Source organism: Poeciliopsis prolifica, unplaced genomic scaffold (assembly GCF_027474105.1).
Source record: "Poeciliopsis prolifica strain line A6 unplaced genomic scaffold, Auburn_PproV2 SCAFFOLD024, whole genome shotgun sequence".
Classification (NCBI taxonomy): domain Eukaryota; kingdom Metazoa; phylum Chordata; class Actinopteri; order Cyprinodontiformes; family Poeciliidae; genus Poeciliopsis; species Poeciliopsis prolifica.
In genome coordinates this window covers 2093954-2111603 of record NW_026562399.1, presented here as the reverse complement: position 1 = coordinate 2111603, position 17650 = coordinate 2093954, and the positions used below count along the sequence as shown (strand labels likewise).

General features: G+C 37.6%; 2 protein-coding genes across 6 annotated transcripts in view; both read right to left on the bottom strand.

Annotated features, from left to right (window-relative positions):
- gtf2ird1 (GTF2I repeat domain containing 1) overlaps positions 1-10457 on the bottom strand; it is a 29526-nt gene extending 19069 nt beyond the window's left edge. For 2 of the 3 annotated variants that reach the window (XM_055046592.1, XM_055046594.1), the window contains exons 1-5: positions 10178-10457; positions 2788-2917; positions 1931-2072; positions 577-753; positions 317-500 (exon numbers count right to left, since the gene is read on the bottom strand). In XM_055046592.1, coding sequence (XP_054902567.1) covers positions 317-500; positions 577-753; positions 1931-2072; positions 2788-2913 — 629 coding nt within the window. In that variant the 5' untranslated portion in view covers positions 2914-2917; positions 10178-10457. Of the gene's footprint in view, positions 1-316; positions 501-576; positions 754-1930; positions 2073-2787; positions 2918-9586; positions 9772-10177 lie in introns of those variants that run through there. The other variant, XM_055046593.1, reaches the window with a different exon arrangement.
- A 2221-nt stretch (positions 10458-12678) lies between these two features.
- The window catches only part of clip2 (CAP-GLY domain containing linker protein 2), a 37073-nt gene continuing 32101 nt past the window's right edge, over positions 12679-17650 (bottom strand). For all 3 annotated transcript variants that reach the window (XM_055046588.1, XM_055046590.1, XM_055046591.1), the window contains 2 exons: positions 17340-17399; positions 12679-17095 (listed from right to left, as the gene is read on the bottom strand). In XM_055046588.1, coding sequence (XP_054902563.1) covers positions 17084-17095; positions 17340-17399 — 72 coding nt within the window. In that variant the 3' untranslated portion in view covers positions 12679-17083. The remainder of the gene's footprint in view (positions 17096-17339; positions 17400-17650) is intronic.

The window sequence follows — 17650 nt, the reverse complement described above, 5'->3', positions numbered from 1 at the left end:
ATTCTTGTAGAGTGAAAAGAAATATATTACCACTTCTCTTCAAGCTGCATGTTTAAACACCAATAAATATTACCAAATGTGTCCTGGAGACACTAAAAATGTAATATGAGTGGGTGTTTTTTTTTTTAGACTGACTGAATCCTGTCCAGTCAGGATGAATACCCTGCTGAAGCAGCAGTCTGCTCCCAGCGACACACAAGTATTAATTTCTGCAAGCCATTAGAGGCTGGAATGAGTAATCTAATGTGAAACAGCTGCGTTACTCGTGTGATACAAGCTTTTAAACAACAAGCGGCTGCTTCCCACTCAGACTCACCTCTTCACTGTAAAGTGGATGCGGTGGCTGTGCTCCAAGATCTTCATCAGCATCTTGGTGTCGTACTCCGAGGGCTTCTTCAGGATGACTCCCTCAGGCAAACCGTGGGCCACCACACAACCGGGGTCCTTCTGGATCCACTCGTAAGGCACAGGGACCAGGCTGCTTTTACCCAGAGCCTCGCCTGTGAGTCACAAAACACGGTTCAGATGGATAAAATCAAACCCTGCCCTTAAAATAAAAGCGTAGAATAGTCTTACTGTAGAGGACGGTGAAGACTTCCTCCACCATCTTCCTCAGAACGAAGACATTGGACTGGGGGTCGGATGGCGCTCGCTGTTTCGCGTGTTCACCGTCTTTACTCAGCTTGATGGAATCGCCTTCCTGGTCTTTGGTATGAGAGTTTACGGCGGTCAGACTCTGCAGACATGGCGCTCCTGAAGCCAGGGTGAAAAATGAAATGCTAAAAACATTTAGTTAGGACTGGGTGATATGGCAAAAAGATAAATCGTTCTGATTTTGATTTCAATTACTTTTCCAAAAAGAGATTTAAAATGATAGAAAATATTTCTAAGTTACTTTTATTTCAATCATCCCTTATTAATTTAATTGTTGTTGAATTATAAGAACATCACAATATTAGAAGAAAAGATGCAATGTAATGTTAAAATTATGTGAAAAAAGTAATGAGGAAAGGCTTCATTATCAGGACATAATGTGAGCAGCTCAGTTCATATGGTGTTTTCTTCAAAAAAAGACACATTCAATTGCACAATCATTTCAAAGGCCTGCTGCTGATAATACAATAATTTGTTGCTGATGTGTTAAAAGATCAAGTATTTCCATTTTGGAAAGTTTTTGGCTTTTCTGAAAAAAAGTTAAACCGCCTAGAGAGAGCTGGAAACGCAGGTAGAGGGAAAACATAACTCCATGGATGGAGTTTAGAGTTTGAGATTCAAACCCAGGACCTGGTTGCTGCAATGCAACACCAGTATCAACTGATTTATGAATGAACTAAAACTCTGAGAAGTGTAAAGAAATCTTCTGATACTTTAATTGTGTAACAAGAATAATCCAATGGGTCAAGTCAGGATTTTATTCTTCAAACTGATTTTGTTTTATGACTGATCAGTTTAGGAACACAGTGTGAAATTATACCTTCCCACACTTCAAAGCCTAAAACAGGTTTATTTTTATCCTGCTTCACAACACAAAGGTGGAAAAGCAACTGGATGACAGATGAGGCATGTTGTAGCGATTTTGGTTTTTTTTTAATTGAGGGAACTAAATTTAATCCAGATTGTTTTGGCAATTTTTGCAAGCCTCTCACACCTGATCCTTAACTACAAACCGCATAATGCATCAAATTGCAGATACTGTGCAGTTTTAAAGAGATCAAAAGAAAATGATTCTTACGCTTCTGTTGATTTGATCACTTCACATTGAAGTAATCTGACACTGAGCTAAAACACAAACAGCTGCAGTTACCTAAGCTTCTGGCTCATTCGGAATGTTAAAACCCAACGGAGACTCGACTGCGCAGCTGCCTCGCAGCCGTGGACGTAAACAGGATGAGTAAACGTCTAATCAAGAGCGGGAAAGCGTGTGGCTCACGGCAAAACTTGTAGAAGTCCGTTTGGATTTCCCGCCTGGAGTTGAGGAACATTCTGCCCTTTTCCGTTCCCATGGCGATCACGCTGTCTTCGTGCACGGTGACGCACGCCACCTCCGCGTTGAGTTTAGACATCGCCATGCACTGCAACACGGCGAGAGACAAGATTCAGAAACACAGAAACTTCACTTATACTTCATACTCCAATTAGATGATTCACACACTTTTCCCACAGTAAAATTCAAAACACAATTTAAACATTTTCAAGTTAAGTTTTCAAACGTTCCCAGCATCAAACATTGAAATGTGATATTATTTATTACTGTTATTAATAATGTCTTGTGGTAGCATTCTACACTCTACAGCAGGGACTGGTCATCTAAAATATAACTCAATTTTATGTTTTCAACATAAGTACAGCATATACACCTAATCGGTCCGGGAACAAAACACTAACAAATAACAAATAAAATCCTAAAATTTCAATAATTTTTCTTAATGTGTGAAACATGATCCAACTTTTTTTCAGTTACACAGATCAATAAGTCACTGAGCCATTGGGAATAATAAATATTCATTAAATGGAAACAATCCAAATAAATAATGCTACAGTAAAGTTTAACCACAATACATAAAGAAAGTTAGAATAAAATCTATTAAAAAAAAAATTCTTGCCAAATTTTCTTGTATTTAGCAGATAGAAATAATATTGGTAATTCTAATACCAGAGAAGAAGAGAGAGGGAAAAAAATCTCTCTTTTTATTAGGTGTATAAAAACGTGATTTTTCCAAATATACCGTTTTTGGGTAGATGTCAGTTTGATAGTGTCATGAAAACGGCAGCAGATGCAGAACGTACCACTGAATCGAGGGCGGACACCAGGCTGGTGAGTATCTCCTGCCTGGCGGACAGCAGCTGGACCTGCGGCTCGCCGCGGGAGCTCGCCCTCAGGCCGTCACACGCCAGCTTCCTCATCTGAGCCATACCTCTGCAAAATCCAGACGAACACGCGTTAAAGGAAGCACATATCGAATAAAAACCAGACCTTTAAACACTTATGCATCTTGTACTGTTTTTATATTCTTTTGAATGACAAACACAAGTTTAAATTTATTTTACACACAGAGTAATGTTCACTTACAAAGTGAAATACACGGTTTTCATTTTTTTTTATCAATAAAATCTGAAACATGAGGCGTCTGAGAAGCATGATGCTGCCACCACCGTGTTTCACTGTGGGTGTTCTGAAAGAAGAACTGGGCGATATGACTTAAAATAAACTCTTAGATTTGTTCATAGCAGAGTCAGTTTTAATCGTTTGTTGTTGTTTTTAACCATTCTTTTCTAAAAAAAAAAAAAAAGAAATGTAAAATAACAGAAAATATTTTCAAAAAGTGTTTTTTATTTGAGTCATTCCTTTTGTGAGTTCACAATGGAGTATTAGGGCCAGTCTATGAGGATTTTTTATTTAATTATGACAATATGATCATAATACTAGCACAACATAGATCCAGATTTTGCTGAAAAAAAATGTTTTAAAACACAAAATCATACCAAATATTTGTAAAGAAAATGACTCAGTACACTTTAAATAAGATAAAGCTAACTTAAAAGTAATTTTTCAGCAAAAATATAGGAGCTCAATAATTCCTTAATATTACTGAAAAAGTTGCTTTTGTCTTATTTCAAGTGCACAAATATATTTGCACTAGAAACTAGAGCAAAAATAATTGGTAAGACTTTGTTTTGCAGTCTAGTCCTCATGTAATTACTAGTTTATTTTTCTAATATTACAAATAAATTCTTGTAATTCATGACTTTCTCCTCATGAATAAAAAAAATAATTAAATCTTAGCCTATTATCCCATCATAGACTTGACCTGAATTTAGAGTTCAAGTAAATAGAAGCTGTAAAACACGCTTAAAAAGAGAAGACCAAAAAAGCATTGCTTTTCCAAAAATTTGATCTTCAAAAACAGATGAAAAAAATCATTTATAATCAGTTAAATCACTTTATGGTTGAGAATAAAATCCACAGTGTTATGTATCTAGCTCAAAAAGTTTCATTTTGTTATCTTCTGACCACAGCACGTCTTCCACATGTTTCTCCATCTTCTTTCTAATGCTCTTCTGTAAACCATGTTAGATCTATCCTCTCACATTTCATCTTCATGACTTCACCACATTGCTCTTGTCTTAGCTGATCCTCCAGGGAACATAATTGTAAAAATAAAAAAAGATCACTCTAATCCATCCATCCATCCGTTTGACAGACGCCTGTTTCCCGAGAGTCATATTTCTGGAATATCTAAAAGGCAAATCCATCAAAAAGCTGCCGTTGTCAGTTAAAGATGATTAGAGCGCTCAGAGGATGTCATATGATACCCTTTACACCGGATTTTCTCTCCTTGACAGATGGTGCAGGAAGAGTATTGACTTAAGGTGGACAAGAAGACTCTTAAGTTTATATCTAAAGTTTGACTGCAGTCAATATGCAGCCGGAAGATTGTTTTATTAAAAACATCCAGGTTGAATCATGCGTAAAGGGGCAAACAGTCATGGAAACAAAAAGAAAAGATAAAAAAAATGCTCTGCGCTGAAACCCGTCTCCGTGGAAACTAATCTCGGGGCATTTGAACAATGCAGCTCTGGCCTTTAATCTCTCCAGACACTGGGAGCCATTATCCTAGCCTCTGGCAAACCCAAACCACTGACTCAATAGAGGCGAGGACAGAGAGGCAGAGAGGAGGGTGGGCGTGGTGGGATTCAGCTGCACACCAGTCTGAGCGTGCCAAGTCCATCTAAATCTGCCTCCCCTCAGGCCACACAGCAAACATTAGACCCCCTCTCTCCCTTCCAAAATTATTATGGCCTCAAAATAGATGGCCTGCTTTCCTCTCATATTTAGAAAGGCGGAAGGCTAGGAGGAGGACGGTGGAGATAAGCAAGCAGAGGCTTGGGATAATCAGTCTGGGAGGACGGTCATTTTTCTAAGGAACCCAGATGAAGGTTTTCGGTAGAGTCTTTGATCTCCGCTGCTCTGTTGCAAATATTCATCCAGAGAAAAAGTTCAGTAGTTATTATCTCAACCAAAAGCGTCTCAATCGTTCCTGATGCAGTTTTCCACAGTATACAAGCCCAGCAGGCCACCAGGCTTTACTTGGACCCCCACCAGGAGAGCACTGCTTGTTCATTTTAAAAAGTTTCTTTATGAAACCGTAACAGTAGCTGTCTTTCCATTACACACGTGCAAAAATCTTTTGTCTTGATTTTAGAGGTCCTCACTGAGCGTGCAGTGAGTCTGATGTGAGAGCATACATGTTTCCATTTTTTAACACAAAAACATGTCGGGCCGGTGGTGGACGATCACTTCAACCACTGGGTTCAGTAAGTTTTCTGGAGGGAACTGCTGATGTCTTCTCATTTCAGCCAGCTGTATTCAGGATGTCATTCTTTCAGTCACAGTCCATATCTCAGGACTATAAGTGGGGGTCAGAAGGTAAACAGAACAGTAAATTGAAAGCGTCACTCAGTTGGCTCAGCTCTTTCTCCACTATGTCAGACTAGAGTAAGGCCCATATTACTGCAGCCAGAGTCAATCCATCTCCCACCTGATCCTACTGTGGGGGAAGCCCCCGTTTGACACTTTTATACACCAAAACTGCATGGATTGCACATGCTACATCCAAATTCTGTAAAATGCCTGAATAGTAAAATTTACCACCACTAATTATATAAAATTTTCCTTTTATTTACTGTATGTTGTTCATCCAGCATGTCAAAAATATGCATCCTGTATATGTTTAACATATACAGAAGGTCTACTGGATGAACAAACATATGAAATCTGTATTTGTCTATAAAAAGAAAGGGTGTTTTCACACTGCACTTTATCAAACAAAGTCAAACTTTGTCAAACACTTGGCAAAACTTTGACAAAGTGGTTCAAGGCCTCACCTGTGGATGGGGCTGCACCAAGAACCACTGAAGGAAACAACGAGAAAACCTCTGAAGAAAACAGTGAGTGCAACTTTCTTCCTTGCAAAATGTAAACAAAAATGGAGTGCTGTCGAATTTTAGCGGTGGGAGGATTTCTGTTTTATCTTTGGCAAAAAAAACGAGCCATTTCTCCCACTAAATCTGGACACTTGCGTTTGTATTGGTTGTATTTACCCAGAATGCCCTGCGCTCTTATCTGCTTCTTGCTATTGGATTGATCTATGGTCTTGTTGGCATGTGCAGTCAAACTGCATCAGTGTTCACTTCAATCAAACCAAGACTGAGGTTTGTTGGCGGATCAGGGTTCTTTTTTTTTTTTGGTGCGATTAAACATCCACACCTCCCCAAACAAACTGGGCTTTCTAGAAAAACTAGAGTTCCATTAAAGAGACTAAACGTGGTTGGTATGAATGCACCCTAAAGACTTTCCTAGGTTTGATCACAAACAATGGAGACCTGGATGGAAATCAACATCTCCATCCTTTCAGATGGAGATTTTAGTTGTGCTGCTTTTTGTTGTGCCCACATTTCACAGAGGGTTTTAGTATATTTACATTCCACACAATCCCATCCATTGAATCTGATGTAAACACATTTAGTCTGGGCCATGTTCAGCTAAGCTAAATTGGTCCGGTGAGAATACACTGCGCATGCTGAGGTAAATCTGTCATCATCTCCAAATCAAGTGCAGCTTGAATGGGCCAACACAATTCTCTGAGACATTCAGGAAGAAAACACCTGAAAATGGGCCAAATGGTTGTATTTATTTTACAAAGCAAGGAAACAAAAGCAGAACTACATTTTAATTTACTTCTACTACCTTTTAGACAGGGTGTGGTTGGAAAGCTAAAATCTTGCTTTTCATAACAAGCAGCATAATCCCTATGTTTGTGCTCCAAGTTTAGCATCCGCCTTTTATCTTGTGTCATATTATATTTAATCTGTAAAAATCCAAGCAGGACGACCTAAAAAAAAGAAGCTGTTGTAACATGAACAGACAACCTTCAAAATTGATTTATGGTTCAACATAAGATGGTGCAAAAAGAAATCTTAAAAATAAAAAGCTGAAAGTGAAAATGCTGCTTAAAAAACTAAGTAGCCATTTAAAGAAAATACTTTTCAAAATGATGCTGTTAAAGATCATCTGAAAATGGATGCAGCAAAGAGCGGCCTGTCATCAAGATGACTATAGGTGAGTGGTCAGATCCATTTGTTTGCTTTTTAGCAGCTGTGCTCTTTCAGACACAGGACAGTTGATAATAGCTTTATTTTATGAGACCTTTACAAAACGCTGTGTGGTAGAAAACCAACAACAGAAACATCTGTCCTATTGTGAAACATAGTGGTGGAAGTGTCATGCTTAGTCAGTAGAGACAGAAGCTAGACATGGAAAGATGGATTATCTACAGTCCTCAGCTTTTATTTGTGTATTTATTCATATACACAATATATATATATATATATATATATATATATATATATATATATATATATATATATATATATATATATATATATATATATATATATATTTGTTGAACACTTTTGCAAAGCCTTGGGTTTGTTTAAAGTTTGAATGTGGCTATCGCAGTGGATAGTTTCTTTGGCTGCATTTTGCAGGGATGCAGCCTAATGGCACCATGGAGAAACTGTCACCTTGTAAAGGGACAGTATTAACCTCCAAATAGAGAAAAACAGAGAGCACAATGAGCTGTGCTCTGTACAGTAAAAAGATCTCTCTTGGTTCTCAGAAAGAGATTGCTAATTATCTGCACATCCTAAGAGTGTGACCTCCACTCCACAGGGGGCAGCTGCTGGCAGGACAGGTAATCTATCACAGAGTTAGTCCTATCTAGCTGGTCCATCACCATCAAAAATATAAGAGAACCACATCCTTGACCTTGGAGCTAGCCAGTATTGTTAACCATTGTTAGCTTGTATTCTGAATCCTTACTTGATCTCTCTGGGTAATCCCACAGATCAAAAACAGGACTTGTCTTTCTAAGGGTACATTCCCTCCAGCCCTCTTTAGTCCGCCTTAATTGAACTCTAGTTCATTTGCCTAGAAAGTCCGGTTCATTTGGGTAAGTGTGAATGCGCAAGAGAACTCTGATGTGGACCAAAACAGTGTCCGTCCTCAAATCTGCCCTTTGAAGTAGGTACCAACCCCCCCCCATTATTATCAAATGCAGGACGATAGTAACATACATGAGGTCAATAAATTCAACTGGCTTGCTTCAGTTGTGTCTGATTTCTGTCATGTTCAGAATGCTCAATAAGGCAAACTGAAACAATAACTACACAATTTTTGTGTAACAGCAGTTGTTCCACTTCAACAACAAAAGTACTCCATGCAAGTGAAGCACTAGAGCTTATTTGACAGGAGCAGCAGGAACTCAAGGAAATAAACTGTGATCTGAGAAATATGCGGCCAGCAGCAAGACTTATGTCTATCAACTACCCATCATGGCGTCTGGAGGAGTTGTGGGCTGGAAAAATGATGGACAAAAATGTCTTGGAAAAAAAAAACAACCACAGAACTTTAGAAATGGATTCAATAAATAACATTGAGGCTTTTTTTTAAACTTGATTTCTCACAGTTAAAGCGAGAAAACAAGTCATTCTGTAAGCTGTTGTTGTAAACTTGACATGAGCAAACTACACATGGACAACTGAAAAGAAAACATAATGAAGTGTTAAAGCTTCCTGACAAAGTTCCTAGGCATAAAAAAATAAGAAGATCAGCTATAAATGTTTTCATTCCAAATATGTTCTGGACTAATTTCCTAGTTTTTACTAGTTTGCACAAATACTACTTCTTTAGTTTTCAAATATTTTAAAACTAAGAATGCACAACATATTTTCATTAACATTAGTATCTGTAAAAAAAAAATGTTAGTATCTTTAATTTATCTTAATTAAAGATAAATTAAATCAAAAAATACTGCAATCTCTAAACCCACCCCCATTTTGATCATGTTAAACCAAAGTTTGAACAACTTAAGACTTAATAGAAAAACAAAAACAAAATCTGCATGGTGTAAAACCCAAGGTAACACCAGGCACAAGGCCTGCATCTTCCAGTTCCAGTTTAATACTGGAACTGGAAGATGTTCTAAATATCCAAAATACGATAACCGAAAACAATATAAAACAGAAATAAAAACCATGCAAAAGTAAAATGATAAGTAATATGGATGTCTCTGTAAACAAAATTTCTCTTCAAATATTGTTCAGGAATGTTTTAAACTGAAAATGTAAGCCTGGAAAAGTGGAAAGCAAAAAATTTATGAATTTTGTTTACGTTTGTTTACTGTAGCGTTAGCGCTACCTGCACCCTGCTCACACTGCAGGTCAAAATGTCAACTGGAAATAACATATTCCATGGATACTTCTGTTTGACCTGATCTGTCAGCAAACAAGAAAGGCTTTAGAGTGGATCCATGATGCAGCCCCACCTCCTCCTGCAACAGCTACAGCACACCTCACTGCTGCCTTCCTGCCCTCTGTGCTGCAACGCTAATATACTTATCTGACACTCCAGACCTCCTCATACAATCTGTCCTTTACAGGTGTTCTTAGGCTGTATTTAAATAAACCAATATATAAAGAGTAGTTTAGCCGAAGTAAAGCAGAAAAAAGTCAGAAATTTCAAAACCTGTCAGAAGTCTGTCTTGAGCTGGAAAACAATACCCTCAAGTTTTAAGTTTTTAGGACTTTTTAAACAAGCTGTAACCGATGACAGCTCTACATTACACAGGAACGTGTAACTAACGGTGCAACACGGTCATTATTAAGGTGTCAGTAACACTTCAACCGCGTCGCTTTCGGTTTAAAATGCGCAACCTCCCGTCCAGCCAGCTGGCTTTGTTGTTAGCTGGGTAACCTTCGTGTCAGCGATAGCCAGAATAATTCACAGACAGACAGCGGCTGCTTGCGCGTTTTAAAAACAGAGTCTAGCTATTTATTCAAAAAGAAATATCTGAAAACTCATTATAAAGTCTCCAAACCTAGTCTCAGTGACCGTTTTGGGTCATTTAACGGTCAAAAACAGATGCTAAGCTAACTAACCAGCTAGCTCCAAGTCGTTAGCTTGCCTGCTAACGCTAGCCTTTCATCTCCTCCCCCAGTCCAGAAATTAGGTTATAATCCGTACATTTTCACCGCGCTGTCACTACAAAAACCACGCTATATTGAATGAATCAATCAACACGTTTAGAATTACTAAAAGAGAGTTGTAAAATCCCACCTTAATTAGTGATTAAATAGCCTTGTTGCTGCTGTCAATCCCGGTTTATTCCCCCGTTTTAATCCATCAGAAACAGCCGCAATTCCCATCCAACAATGTCCGCTAAAACACCGTAATCCGCATCACTCTCCAGACAACGGCTTCGACTCCTGCAGCCGAGTGTTTTTCTGTCTTATTTTCTGAGTTTGTTTCTTGTTTATGCCCCTTAACAGAGCAGGGTGTCCCTTTCCCCTTTTTCTTTGTTCTGTAATCCAGTAAAATTGAAACTCATTCGTCTCCTGCTAATCCCAGCCCAGCTCAACAGCAGCATCCATTGGCTGCGATTTACATACAGGATTAACGGGTCAACCTCTGGACACAAGCAAGGGAGCAAAGGGAACAAATATTCACTTATGCACTGATGTATTTATTTTAAAATCCTGTCATCCAGTTCATAAACTCTGTCCTGCTTTAGGAAATCCCTGATCCGACAGGGGCGGCCCCAACTGGGGCCCCAAAAGATAACTCACAATCTGGATTATTCATTTGTGCTACAATTTCAGGTGCTTTCTTTTAAGGGTAAAAAAAAAGTTAAATCTTAAATTAGTTTTTTTTTTTTTTTTTAGTAAAATTAAAATATCCTAAATCTTGGCAGGCTTTTAGTCAGAATTATCTTGAGCCCATTAATGATTACAAACAACAAAAACAAGAGTATTTATTTGTTTATTTAGTTATAGAAAAATATTAAATTAAGAATTATTTCTATAGGGGAAAAAAGACAAATAAGCAGACACTTAGACTTGATTTAGTTTTCAAATACCTTTAACCTTTAATTACCTGGATTTTCCATTTCTTCTCTAATCCTTCCATCAGGAATGTATGGTTAGGTTTTCATTATAAGTTCCCTACTATAAAAGTAAAGAGTGACATATATAACACTTTCAACAGTAATTCATTTCACGCGTTGTTCTTCATAAAAACCAAAAAGCACATTTGTGTCCTTGTTTACTCAAAGGTCCACGCTGCACTTTGCTTCCCTCAGTAGAGCTCATCTTTTCTGCTTGCTACCTGCTGCTATTCTGGTTTACAGTAGCAGCACATTTCCTTGTAATATGCAGCAGTTTTTGAGAAATGTGAGCCACAATTTTAATATTTAGATGAATTCTGAAAGTTCTGACAATTTGTCAAGAGCAGTGCTTCCCATTCATTTTGAGTTCAACTAATTGATTTTGCACTATTCCATAAATTTTGATTTTCAGGTTTTTATCACTGATATTTGACCCTTCTGTACTCATAAATATATTATTATCTACTTCCCACTTCTACTCCAAGTCTTTATTGCTCAGTTATTATCATCGGTCGTCATATTCTGATCTATACTTTACAAATTTTGCACTTTGAAAGTAAAATTATTTCCAATACTGCATTTATAAAATATGCATTAACTGTTTAAAATAGGCTAGAACTCTTGTGGTGTAATGAAAATAAATGTATTTTTGAACATTCAAAACATGTGCACATCTTAATGACAATTTCTCCTCCATGATAAGTTTTGAGTCCCACTAACCTATTTCTAACAACTATTTAAAATGAATTGGGATGGACTTTGAATTTAAGAACTGTTGTTTCCATATTTAATACATTACAGTTAAATCCAATCCCCTCACTGTAGAGCTTTTCCAAAACACATTTTTTAAAATGTTTTTTTCTTCTAAAAAGTTAGAAACACCTTTTTGAAGATTGGATGTCAAAATCCCATTGCAGGTTGAAAGTACTCACCAACAATAATACACAACATGAAGTCTTAGACAAGAGTGATAAAAATGAAAAGAGGGGCCCGGTATGACTAAATATGCCTCTGCATTGATTGCAGACATAATGGGATAGTAGTGGAGTTTTTAAATTATTTTTAGGATTAGCACCTGTTCTAAGTGGTTTCGGTGAACACAATCTGGCTTTTAATGTACAGTAAAGTTAATGGACATAAATAGAAATTGTTGATCCACAAGAAAATTTATTACTGTGGTTTAACCCATCAACAAAGTACAAACTTTACTCATAATAAATCTTATTTTATTTTTCACATAATGTTTTTGGACGTTAGCCTGGCCTGCTTGTTTTTTTTTTTTTTTTTTTTTTTTTATGTCAAAACATAAGCTGTTTAAATGTTGCTAATTTGCCCTCACATTTTAAAAACTGGGACACATAGATAAGAGCTGACATTTTGCCAGGCCAACAAATAAAAGTGATACGAGGAAATGTCTCCAGGAAATGAAATGAAAAATAAACATTCTCTTACTGGGTGCTTTAAATTTACCACCAGGAAAACACATTTGGGGATAATAATAAACTCAGATTTGGATTAACATCTGCATCACAAGTTCAGCTTCATAGAAAGTGTTTTGCTGTGGAATAAATTCTGTGAATATTGTTTCAGTTGCTCAAACTCAGCAAAAAACAGATTGGACTGTGTAAGCAACCCAGAGCCCAAAAACAAGCACACAAAACTGACAGACTCTCAGTCACATTGTTAATATTTAATGACTGAATCCCCAAAACTGTTGCAGCAATAATCCAAAGGGTGCAAGCGGAGGAGGCCAAATACAGATACATCCAGTTGTATTAATGCAAGGCAGCATAAATTCAACTTTATGCTGCCATGTAATATGGGTTCATGTCTCCAGCAAACCCACAAAACAAACTTCTGCTTCAGATGAGACATGGATAAATCAATTTCTGGAAGACTTTACAGCATAAGCGCAAAACAAGAGCCTCGTGTTGTTAATCAGAGGCTGGGTGAGTTTCATCATCCCACATCTGTCTGTCTGTTTGTTTGGGTTTCAGTTTGTGTGGCAGCCCTTCAGGGGTCAGTAAAGCACTGCAGGTATACTTCTAATAATACAGCACAAGAATGGGCTCATGTTGGCTGCCATTTTAACAAAACATCATGAATTACTAAATGGATGAGATCTGTGTTGATAGAGTCCACCGTAAATGAAGAATTACTACAATAATTTGTGTTTTTTGAAGGACGGCCCTCTTCTGTAGGCTTTCCAGGATCATCATCACCCACCTTCTGTCCAAGCTGGGGATGCAAGTTATCAATTAGGGAGTTAATCTGAAGCTAATTGTTCTTATTGATCAATTAACAATTACTTGATAAGTCGCCACTTTTTTAAAACCCAGATTTTTGTCTTGTAACAAAAAAGAACCGCATAATCTTTAAATCACACACCAGAGACCCTCTGGCCCGTTTCTTTATCCTGTACTGGAATACCCCGCCATCTTTAATTCACTTTCAATAACGACCTTCGGTGCCCTCTTCTGGATGGCGGCCACACTGCAACAATAAAATAAGGTTTAAGTGGACATTTTTAGTTAATTGGGATGAACTAATCAACTTCTGACAGTTTGTCATAATTCTTTGCATCCCAAGTCCAAGCAACTTTGATTTTAAGGACGAACTCAAAAGCATCCTTCAGCAACCACCTAAAAATAGTATAACAAAGGAAGATGTAGTGTATTTATTCAACACTGTTTTTTTTTTTTATATCAATCCTGCAGAGGTACATCGCTGTGAAAAAGTATTCCCAAAGTTAGACATTTTTTCAGTTTTTGCTGTTTTTTGTCACACCAAAATGTTTTTGAGATTAAAGATCCGCATCTGTTGATTGGATTTTTTTCTTTTTATTTCCAAAGGAGGACAGAGAAAACGACAAGATTTCAGTAGTGTATAATTTAATTTATAAACTAGTAAATTATGGTATGTACTTTATGGCCGCTATTTGCAAATACTGGAAATCCCCTCTAAAAACATTTACAATTGCTTATTTTAATAGTTCGGACACCAAATATACTTAAATGTGTATCAATACACACAATGGAAGCCGTCGTAGCACTACAGCAGGATCAAACATCAAATGATTTCCTTATCTCAGTTCATGGTGGTACAGGCAATCAGCACCAAGGAAAATGAATGATGCTTCCGGATTGGCTGCTCTGCAAACGAGAGCTGTAAGCAAGTCTAGTGGTATTGTGCTGAGGTATTTCAGCTTCCACAGTTTCAATTTCTGTTAATATTTACAAAAAACTAAATAGAACAGGCAAATATCTCGCAAATAATTTGCAGTTACGTTTCATAGTAAAGCTGTGAATATTAAACTGTGAATAGGCAGTGGTCAGTCTTTGAAAATCAGTTTTCAAATGATGACATGGGAAAGTACCTGTCCAAACCAACCTGGCCTCCATGAAAATGTGATGTCTAATAACTGATTGTACTTGGTTGATATCAACTGCCACACTGTTGGCCCTTTATTGTTTAAAGTTAGCCACAAGGGACAGTTTTAGAACATCGACGGCTTGTTTACGGTCTTGGTACATCATCTAAATTGGCCTGGACATTTTCCTTTGGGATTTTCTTTTAGGGAGCCAAAAGTATGCACTTAATAAATCACAATTACAATTGTCTGTCTAGTTTGACAGTTCCAGACCATCAAACTACTTCCACTACCAAGTTAGCATAATCTTCTTTTTTCTGAAATACTGCACCAGTAAGATGTGTAAAACAGCACACATTTCAAAAATTCCCCCTATGTCAGCAAAACGCCTGATACACCTGAGGTTATCTCAGTCTGATATGAAAATTAGTTTGATGGTCTGAAACATTCAAATGTGACAAAAGAAGCAAAGCCAGAATACTTTTTCACAATCATAACTGCATTTCAGTCAAGTTGTAGTTTCTCTAACTTTGTACAGCCATTGACAAAAAGAGCTAGACGACCACAGAGTGGTGGGAAATTAACCAGTGGAAAGCTCATGTGTAGCCATAATGCAGTGACTACAGTATCTGACCACATGGATAACCGAGTTGGCAGCACGAGCTCACAGATGTGAGTGGGGCAAATTTAAGAAATAATTTGATACAAATCAAGAGTCATACAGTCAATGCTACCACTCCAGCACATGTAGCTGGACCCTTAAGATCCAGAAAATCTTCACTGGATCTGAAGCTGAGAAGAAACATGGGAGAACCTGGCTCCTGTGGCCCCCCAAACCATAATACCAAGAATAATGTCAATGTCTCTCTCGACAATGCTAGTAGGTAGGTAGTACTGAGTGCCATTCAATGCAAATGCACAACCAACATTTTTAACTGAAGATACGACGGCAGTAGTGGTGACCAGTCCAGGGATTCAGGATTGGGGTGAGTGATCAGCTTCTGATTTGGTTTTATTGGAAACTTGTCCATGGACAAGTGGACTGATATGGAGTCCTGATTGGAAAGTCACAGTCAAAAGTAAACAACAAGAAGTTTGGTCTTTAGCCTGGCATAAAGACGAGGGGGAGGGGATCGGGGTTCATTTTTCATAGCCAAATTTACACCAAAAATTTGGTGTAAATTTGCTATACAGTTAGAATTCATGTATAAATGCTAACTTCAAAATGTAGTAAGCAAGCTAACCATTTAGTTTCTAAACAAAACTAAAGATCTAGTTAGTGAGCTAAATATTTATTTATCAAGCTAAATATTTTGTCATTGAGCTAAATATTTAGCTTAAAACTAAATATTTAGTACAGACCAAAAATATTTGGCAAATATGCAAATGGATTTGCTGACAGCTGGAAGTGGACAATTAAAATAAAAGCCAGGTGCCTTCATCATCATCATCATCATCTGGTACAGAATTACGACGGGAGTCAAAGACGTAAAAGTTGGATGAAATACAACACAACCGTTCAGATTGCAGACGCTTTGAAAACAATCAGACACGTATCCGATATATTACTACATATGAAAGTGGCACAAATCTGATATTTTGCGGGGTGAGAGGATTGGAAATGAGCCGTTCAGACTGCAGTGAAAAGTCGGATTTGGCTTGTTTATGTGTGAATGTAGTCATAGTGACATTATGTGCCTGATTTTACACAACTCCTTCAGTCCAAATGAAAACTTCTGTCCTCTGGTGCTGGTTCTACTGGTTCTCCCACCGCTGGTCCACAAGAGCATTAAATCCACATCAGAAAACTCCACTGTGGTGTTTCACTACAGTTCCCAGTGGGTTTATATCAGACAACTGCAAGCATACTGATGCTTTCCACTGCTGGCTTGTTGTTTCATAATAATGCACTGAAAGGATGGAAAAGGCATTTAACGTTTATATTAAGACACATAGTTGCTCCTGGTAACTCTGTTTATTTAGGTTGGAGTGACTTGTTGGTTGTTTCTGCACTTTTGTTGCGACTGATTTTAAAAAAAGGATACGCTGCAAATTCTGTTCTGTTCTATTTGGGCCACACTTGGTTCATTCATAGGGATGTTATAAAAGGGACATCTAAAATTTATACAATGCATACAACCTGACTACAATCATGAAGGGATTAAAAAGAGATAACATTTCTGTTGCTTGTGTGCGCTACACAGGGAGTTTTGACCTTTACAGTTCGGTGACATCAGCTTGAGTCAGAATCTAATAGAAACGTCAGAATTCGGGTGTTTCTTCGAGCAGTACAGAGGATTATTAGAAAGCAAAATGTCAAAAATAACAGCAATAAATAAAACAAAGAAAGCGACCAAGAGTCAGTCAGATAGCTCTTCCTTCAAAATAGAAGTTCTCGCTGACTTGTTGAATGAAGCTTTCTAACTACTGTAAAGCATCCAAAGCTGCCATTCTCTTGAGTTCTCAGCAGTTATTTCACTGATAATATCTCTTCATGTCCCATACTTTATAGTACTTTAAGTGATCTTCGTGATTGGCTATTAGGTGCATTCTGCAACAACATATAAATTCACTGTTTTGGTATTCATTGACTGTAAACGGAAAAGTTTTTCAGGCATTTGACGGGAGACGCTCTGCTCCCGTCTGCAGGTCCCAACGTCAGTCTGGGTTCACGTTGGAGTCGCCCACCCCATCATCGCTGCTGCCTCCATCAGTGTTGTTTCTAGAAAAGAAAGTTGAAAGCATTTGGTTTTAGCAAGAGAGCAAAACCACTTCTACTTTCTGATGCTTAGATGTGAGATGGCAATGAGTAACAGACAAAATATTTCTGGGTTTGTCAATGGCTCCCATCGTGTATGTTTACTGCCCTCTCCTGTTTCTTTTTAATTTTTAATTAATTTATTTGTTTTCAGGTAATTAAATAAAAATTAAGGATAAATAACATTTCAGTAGAAAACAACAACAACCTCTTGAGTGCTGTCTGATTCCTGGTGATGAATTCCATTCGCCGAATTTGCACCAAGAACCTGAAAAAAACCCCAAACAAACAGAAATTATACATGTAGACAAATGTCTGAGCAGAACATTTAAACATCCAGTGCCCTATGAAAGTGCCTGACTTCAGATATATTTGAGTGAATTTTAATTAATCTGCCTGGTAACGACATTACACAGGACCCCTGCCAATTCTCGGGTCGATAATCAAGGATTTTTCTGTGGAATTTAACTCCGACTTATTCACAATTTTTTTCGTAGAGCATATATGAAAAATTTGAAT